The sequence below is a fragment of the Volvox carteri genome (genome assembly GCF_000143455.1).
Source record: "Volvox carteri f. nagariensis unplaced genomic scaffold VOLCAscaffold_32, whole genome shotgun sequence".
NCBI classification, from domain to species: Eukaryota; Viridiplantae; Chlorophyta; class Chlorophyceae; order Chlamydomonadales; family Volvocaceae; genus Volvox; species Volvox carteri.
The window spans coordinates 131,643-139,960 of NW_003307575.1; the positions used below are offsets into that span (position 1 = coordinate 131,643).

The 8,318-nt window shown below is 55.4% G+C and overlaps 1 protein-coding gene across 1 annotated transcript in view; it reads left to right on the plus strand.

The window, feature by feature from the left end:
- VOLCADRAFT_93498 (uncharacterized protein) overlaps positions 1-8,318 on the plus strand; it is a gene marked incomplete at both ends in the record, with an annotated part of 30,466 nt that overhangs the window by 8,616 nt on the left and 13,532 nt on the right. Inside the window, 12 exons of the mRNA XM_002952733.1 lie at positions 229-272; positions 614-712; positions 1,188-1,245; positions 1,699-1,799; positions 2,163-2,365; positions 3,210-3,437; positions 3,994-4,254; positions 4,998-5,114; positions 6,185-6,310; positions 6,549-6,679; positions 6,952-7,096; positions 7,987-8,103. Coding sequence (XP_002952779.1) covers positions 229-272; positions 614-712; positions 1,188-1,245; positions 1,699-1,799; positions 2,163-2,365; positions 3,210-3,437; positions 3,994-4,254; positions 4,998-5,114; positions 6,185-6,310; positions 6,549-6,679; positions 6,952-7,096; positions 7,987-8,103 — 1,630 coding nt within the window. The remainder of the gene's footprint in view (positions 1-228; positions 273-613; positions 713-1,187; positions 1,246-1,698; positions 1,800-2,162; positions 2,366-3,209; positions 3,438-3,993; positions 4,255-4,997; positions 5,115-6,184; positions 6,311-6,548; positions 6,680-6,951; positions 7,097-7,986; positions 8,104-8,318) is intronic.

An 8,318-nucleotide genomic window follows, 5' to 3' on the forward strand; every position in this document is an offset into this window, starting at 1 on the left:
GGTGGGGGGTGGGGAGGTGGGGGGGCGATGTGTGTGTGTGGGGGGGGTGTGTGGAAATCATATGCATGTGCAAGGAAATTAGATAGATGAGCCGCCTGCCGGAAGGCGTCCAAAGAGTCCGAAACTGCCCAGGGAGGGAGTCTGAGCGATTGTATGATGGCGTCATCGACCCGTGCGTGTATGTGCGTGTGTGTTTCGCCATGTCCCTCCGGGTCTTCCAACCTACAGCGCCCGATGTAACGCTTTCCCTCGGGCCCCCAACACGGCACTCGGTGTCGAAAATAAATATTGTTGTCCACCTCCCTCCCTCCCTCCTTGGAGCAGCTTCACTCGTTCGTGGTTCGTCTTTCCCTCCCTCCCTGCAAGCTGCACCTCCTCATGCTCATCATCCTCGTCTTCCTCCTGCTCTCTTGGTGCCCTCCCGCTCCCGCGCCCGTTCCCGCAGCAGTGATTTTTTTTCATTTAGGGGGGGTCTCAATTTATTCCGACCTAAGTAACAAAGTTGCTAGGGTCGCCGTAATGTATTCCTTAAGTGTGGGGCGCCCCCAAAGGCCAAAATGGCCTCTTTATTCCTTATAAGGAATATATTACTAAAAAAAACACTGTCCCGCAGGTGCTCAGATCATCAGCTGCAAGATCGGCGACACGCGGCTGGGGTCCATGGAGACCGGCACGGGGGTGGTGCGGGGCCTTATTGCTGCTAGGCAACACGGTGGGTGCCTGGGGGAGTGCGTGTGTGCGTATGTGTATGTGTGTGTGTGCGGGGGGGAACGGTAGTAGGGGGTGGGGGGGGGGTGACGGGGAGAAAGGTGGTAGTTGTGACGGTAGTGGGGGGGGGGGGGATGGCAGGCGGCAATGTGATCGTGTGTGTATGTAACCCCGACCTAAACCTACACCTACCGCCCCACGTCCCACGTCCCCACCCACGATCACATACTCAAGGGTGCTCAAATACACACACGCGGCATTCCTGCATGCCCCCCGCCCTTCCCCGCCAACCCCCTCAATGCCTGCTTTTGGTGTCGGCAGTTAGTTAACTGAGTTGATTGATTGGATTTCAAAGATATGTTTCCCCCCCCTTGCCCTGGCAGCAGCTTCACTCGTTCGTGGTTCGTCCTCCCCCCCCCCTTGGACACCCCCTTGCCCCCCTCTGCCTGCCCGCCTGCCCGCCTTCCTGATCACTCCAGGGGCCCACCTCATCAACATGAGCTATGGAGAGCCCACAACTACTCCCAACATGGGCAGGTATGGTGTATGTATGTATGTATGTATGTATGTATGTATGTATGTATGTATGTATGTATGTATGTATGTATGTATGTATGTATGTATGTATGTGTGTATGTGTGTATGTATGTTTGTTTGGTTGTTTGTGTGAGAGAGAATGTGTGAGTGTGGGGGGGGGAGCGGAGAGCGAGAGAAAAGTGTATATGTGAGAGAGGGAGAGAGTGTGCATCTAAAGTAAGTTTGTGTGTTTGTATGTTTGTGTGCACGGGGGGAGGGGGGAGGTTAATCCGTCGGGGGAAGTTGGTGTTTCTGGGGGAGAGGGGCGGGGGGGGGGGGCCTGTTCCACCTCCGCCCGCATTTGCGTGTCGGCACCTTACTCCTGTCCCAGTATGCATCAATCACCTCTATGCACTCTCACCACCACCACCACCACCACCACCACCACCCTCCGCGCCTCTCGTGAAAGCGCAGGTTCATCAGTCTGGCCACGGAGTTGGTTCGCAACCACAACGTCATCTTTGTTGCCTCAGCAGGCAATGCGGGACCCGCGCTCAGCACTGTGGGGGCGCCCGGTGAGCTTGTGTGTCGACAGTTGCCCCTGTTCGGCTTGACGATTGCGTTGTGCATTACCATAGAATTTTCTCCGCCCCTCATGCCCTTTCTTTGTCTCTCTTTGTCTCTCTTTGTCTGTCTTTGCAGCAGCTTCTTCACTCGTTCGTGATTCATCTCCTCCCATCTCCCCCCGCCTTCCCCACGCCACCCCCTCACCCACACTTATCCCGTCTCTCACCCACACCCACACCCACACCCACGCCTTCCCCGCTTTCCCCGTCCTTTTTTTTTAGTTTGATCTCTTGGATGTGAGTTCCCCCTCCCTATTTCTAATCCCGTACACTCGTACATCTCGTACATCCCGTACACTCACACTCCTCCAGGCGGTACTAGCTCGGCTCTGTTCGGCGTGGGGGCGTTCGTGTCGCCTCAGCTGGCGGCGGCGGGACACAGCGTGCTGGAGGCCCCCGCCAGGGGACTGCAGTACAACTGGAGCTCCAGGGGACCCACGCCGGACGGCGCCGTGGGGGTTGCGTTCTCGGCGCCAGGGGGGGCGATTGCGCCCGTGCCCCAGTGGACTCTACAGGTATGTGGGGGGGTGGGGGGGTGAGAGAGGGGGGGTCATGTGGGGGATTGAGGGAGGGTGCGGGTGTGGGTTTGTTTGCGGGGTATGTATGCATGTGTGTGTGTGTGGTGGGGGGGAGGGTATGTGCGGGTGTTGTGGGGGTTGTATATATGCATGTGTGTGTGTGGGGGGGGATGTGTCCGTTCCTGACACGCCGCTCCTCGCACAAGGGCGGAAACTACGTTCAAATAACGTTCCTAACAACCGCGTGTGCCGTACGCTAAGCACTATACACACGCACACGTGCATACATACATACATATACGGCAGATTCCGTTGGATGCCGGTGGTGGGTGCGGAACCTGAGCGATCCACTGAGAAGTTGACTAGGGTGACTGGATGAGGGTGGCCCGAAATACCGGGGAAGGCAGGGTTTCGCAGGGTAGCTGCCACGGGCGAAGATACACCCCCCTGTTTCAAATACATACATACATACATACATACATAGGCAGGTGGCTGCCAGAGGTTAAGGCCTGACTTCTGCTCCCGGAGGTTCCAGGTTCAAATCCGCCTGCCGACCCCTCAAGTGTCTGAGGGGTGTTGAATTGGAGGTGGCCCCCCATCTTGTGGACGGTATAGGACGTGATTACATCAACTTGCGAGCTGACCAGGAACTAAGTTGATGCGCCGTTGATCCGCTAGATTTGGTTGGATGCTGGTGGTGAGTTGCCGAACCCAACGAATACATTCTGAAGTCGGATGGGGTGACGGATTAGGGTGACCCTCTCGCATGGGAGAGCAGGGGCCGCTGGTGAAGCTTACCCACCCTGTAACAACATACATACATACATACATACGCACGCAGAGGCGGCAGTTGATGAACGGCACCTCCATGTCCTCCCCCAACGCCTGTGGCGGTATCGCGCTGCTGCTGTCGGGGCTGCTGGCTCGAGGAGCCGTCATCGCACCCCACCGTGTACGACGAGCACTGGAAAATACGGCACTGCCACTGGGTGGCGATGCACCGGATGCCGTACTCACGTACGGCAGGGGGCTTATCCAGGTAAATGCGCTGCGCATGCGGCACGGGATGGTGGGTGGGAGAGGTAGGGGCGAGGGGTATATATAGGGTGGGATAGGGTAAGAAAATTCGAGGGAAAAAAATTAGGGGTTTGGGGTTTTTGTGAACTGGTTATCAAAGCGTAGGACGAAAGGAGGGGATGTGGGTTGGGAATGGGGGAAATAGGTGGATGAGGCGGCGGGGAGGGGTCGCGGGTGTACGGCCAGTTTGGGGTGGGTTTGGTGTGTTTGACAAGAACACGTGAAGAATGTCGTCTTCCTGTCGTACCTTTCTTGAAGGAAACAGGGGGATCAGAGATCATTTGAATCAAGGGTGGCGGGAGGGGAAATTTGGCTGCGGACTTCGTGCCACATACACACACACACGGTGTGCCCCCTACGTTTCCCCCGTACCTCCCTCCTTCCCGTCGCCATTCTCGTACACCCACCATGCTCTACCTACCCGCCTACGCACTGCCTGCCTAACTACCTGTCTGCATGCTTCCTCCTCTGTGTGTGTATGTGCGGGTGTGTGTGTGGTGGCATGGACGCGGCCTGTGTGTGTGTGTGTGTGTATGTACGACTCACAGATCGAGGCCGCGTGGGATTACCTGATGCGCGACTACTACTCGACTGCTGCTGCTGCTGCTGCTGCGCCGCCGGCGGCCGCTTCCCCTTCCCCCGCCCCCTCCCCCCCCTCGGGTGCGGCGTGTACGGGCCCCTGGTACGAGGTGGAGGCTGCATGTACGGAGGGTCGTGGACCGAAGGGTCGCGGCATCTACCTGCGCGAGCCCCATGAGACGGCCAAGGTGCAGAGCTACCGGATCACCGTAACACCCCGGTTACGGGAGGTGAGAGGCGGGGGGGCGGGGGGGAGGAGGATGGGTAACGGGGGGAAGGGGGGAAGGGGGGTAACGGGGGGAAGGGGGGTAGGGGGGTAACGGGGGGAAGATGTGGGGTTTTGTCTGTATGCGCGGGAAGGGGGGGGGAATATAGGGCGTGGGGGTCTAGGGTGTGTATGGGTCGCCCCTCCTTCCCCCCTTTCCTCCCGCCCCCATGTAGTATTCTGTAGTATTCTACATGCTCTACATGCTCTACATATCCCGGAATCTGACATCCTCCGAGATCGGTACTACTTTACTGAAGCCGTGGTGCGACACATTCCCCCTTTCGTATCATGTCATTCTCATCAACACGTGATTCATCCGCACGTCCATGCACGGTTTTTCTTTTCCGACCCTGCCCCGGCCCCGCGAATTTGGGCCAGAAATTTACGACGAGGGTCTGACATAATTTTGCCTCCCCAACACTCAATACATAGCAAAACACACCGCAGCTTTTGCAATCTCCCCCTGAAAGAAAGCTCGACCGTCCAGGATGGGACTTTATTCCCTCTCGTTGTGGCACATCATTTCTCCGCAAGGGCCCCCCCCCACCACGCAAAATGGCCATGGGCGCAAAATGGCGATGTTCGTGGGCACATCCCCGTTTTGGGTTCACTGCACTGAGGGGATATGTTGTTGCTGCTCCTGCTGGTTCCCCAACTGCAAAAAACCACCTCAATAACTGCAACTTCCAACCGCCGCCTCCCTAGGACGCCGCCAACTCCTCCCGCCTGGACGTGGAGGACCGCCTTTCCCTGGAGTCGACTGTCGCCTGGGTCAGCTGCCCCCCCGCGCTGATGGTGCATTCGGCGGGGCGCTCCTTTGAGGTGAGGGGGTAATGGGGGGGGGGGAAAGACAAACCACGAGAGCGAGTGAAGCTGCTCTGCCAAGGAAAGAGAAGCAGAACTAATGGGGGGAGAATGTGTGTGTGTGTGTGCGTGTGTGTTTTTGGGGGGCCGGGTGATTTGGGGGGGGGAGGTTGAAAGGGAAGTGCGTTTTACGTGTTACATGTCGCCCACGTTAACGTCCGCATCCGTATGTATATCCATATATTGAATGATGTTCGTTCGTCTACTCTCTTTGACATCTTAGCTTAGCTTTCAGCACTGGCTGCAGCTGATGCGACACCTGATTCCCCCCCGCCCCCATACAGTTTCGTTCGTTTCTGCCCTTTCCATTTCAACCCCCGTCATTCGCCAAAACACACACGTACTTACACGCATATACGCATGCATATACATATACATACATATACGCATACATACATACACACATATACGCACACATACACACATACATACATACATACATACATACATACATACATACATACATACATACTATATATACTAGGGTTTGGCACCACTGGTAAGGCGCGACCATTGCCCCCGGGAGATCCCGGGATCGATACCCCTTAGGGTCAAAAGTCCTTCCGATGGTGGAAGGCATTGCGCCCCTAGTTGATGGACGGTGGTGACCTGGGATAAAGTTAACCTGCGAGCCGACCAGGAATGGAGTTGCGCCGCTGTCGACCCGGCAGATTCCGTTGGATGCTGGTGGTGGGTGCGGAACCTGAGCGATCCACTGAGAAGTTGACTAGGGTGACTGGATGAGGGTGCCCCGAAATACCGGGGAAGGCAGGGTTTCGCAGGGTAGCTGCCACGGGCGAAGATACACCCCCCTGTTTCACACATCATACATACATACATACATACATACATACATACATACATACATACATACATACATACATACATACATACATACATACATACATACATACATACATACATACATACATACATACATACATACATACATACATACATACATACATACATACATACATACATACATACATACATACATACATACATACATATACACCTTTTTCCAGGTGCTCGTGGACCCCACCGCGCTTCCCCCGGGACTTCACTACGGGGAGGTTCTGGCCACGGAGGTGGGGGCTCCGGAGCGAGGTCCGCTTTTCAGAGTCCCAGTCACACTCGTCAAGCCAATACAGGTGTGTCTGTGTGTGTCTGTGTGTATGTGGGTGGGGTGGGGGGAGGGGGTAAGATGAAGGTAAAGATGAAGAGGAGCAGGAGGAGGGGCGGGTGAGAGAAGTGTTGTCGCTTCTATTTGGCGATGTGTCTCCCCCCCACCCCAACACACATACATACCCTCGTACATACACACCTCCCACATCCCCTGCTACTTGTCATGGCGCTAACAGAAAGACTTGCGTCATAACGAACCTGCAGGTGCCTCTGGCGGTGACGTCAGCCACCGGCGTTAACGGTAATCCGGTTACTGGTAACGGCAACGGTAACGGTAATGGTGTTGGCACCGTGTCGTTGGGACCGTTAAGCTTCACGCCTGGAGCTGAGCACAGGTAAGCGAGTGGGTGAATGGGTGGGTGGTAGTGGGGGTGGTAGTGGGGGTGGTGCGTGTATGTGTATGCGTTAACTTCATTTTCCCCCTCACCCCCGAACCTGCCAGCCTCTCCTCGCCCGGCCCTTCACCCCACGTGTGCCCCCCTGAAGCCGCATCCATCCTCCACTTCCACCTCCTCACCCCAAACACCCACGCCCACCCCCCCACCCCTCACCACCCCTCACCACCCTCATCCCCACATTGCCATCGACCCCATCGACCCGTGGCCAGGAGCTTCATTGCCGTACCGCCCGGTGCCACGTGGGCCGAGCTGACGCTGCGTGCCGGGCCGTACGACACCCCCAAATTGTTCCTCATTCGCGGCACACAGTTGCGAGCCGAGAGCTCGTACAGGCAACATGAACTGAGGACTCAGGTGAGACCCTGATGGGGTCATGCATTGCCTAATTTGGACGCCGCCATTTGGATTTCCTGTATTTTTTGAGGAGGAAAGGGAGGAAACACATTTCTTTTTTATTTTACCTTTTCCCTTTTGGCGGCGATTGATTACCTGTACTGCTGCTGCTGCTGCTGCTGTACGAGACACCCTTCAGAAATGTGGCCCTTGTTGTTTTCGCGCGACATTGACCATGAGTTATCCTTTGCGCCGTGTCTTGAGCGCCCACCTGTATTTCCCCTTTTTGGATTTCCCGCCACCCTCTCTGTCTCTCTCTCTCTCTCTCTCTCTCTCTCTCTCTCTCTCTCTCCCGCGCTTACGTAGCGTTTCTTGTATATATGTGTGTGTATTAATGCCCCTCATCATGCGCCTCGTCATCATTGCCCCCCCCCCTTGATCATTGCTTTGGATATCGTCCCGCAATATTCCTATTTCCTTACTTCCTTGATTACTTACTACTTCCCGCATCACACGACTGCCGCCGGCGCCGGGGCCCCCTCCAAACGCCCCCCCCCCTCACCTTTCGCTTCAAGTTCGTTGTTTACATTACATTGCATAAAATATAATATAACGCATAATATATAATGTGTGTGTTCAAGTGGCCCAGAAGCCTCCCACTCTGTACCAAGAACAGCAACAACAACGTAATATATAACATAACAAGTTTTTTTTCTAACTGAGGAATATGTTTTTTTAGGTATTAAAAACCTATATACCTTTCATGTATGGTTGGTTGGTTGGTTTTTCGGTTAGCTGCCCTTTTTCGTTGCGGTTTTTCCTTGCTCGCGACGGTGGACCGCTTTCCTGACCTCTCGTTTCCTGACCGGTGGTGACGTTTCCCTGTTGGTGATGGTGTGTGTCGGTGTCAGGTGACGTTGTCGGGCGGCAGCGAGTACCTGAGCAGTCTGCAGGTGTGTGGCGCTGCCACCCTGGAGCTCACCCTGGCGCAGTTCTGGAGCAGTGCGGGGAGCTCGCAGCTGGAGGAGGTGCGGGTGCCGCCGCGCCGCCGCACACATACATACATACACATACATACATACATACACACACATACATGCATACACACACATACATGCATACACACACATACATGCATACACACACATACATGCATACACACACATACATGCATACACACATACATGCATACACACATACACACATACACACATACACACACGCGCACTCGCCTGTGAATGTG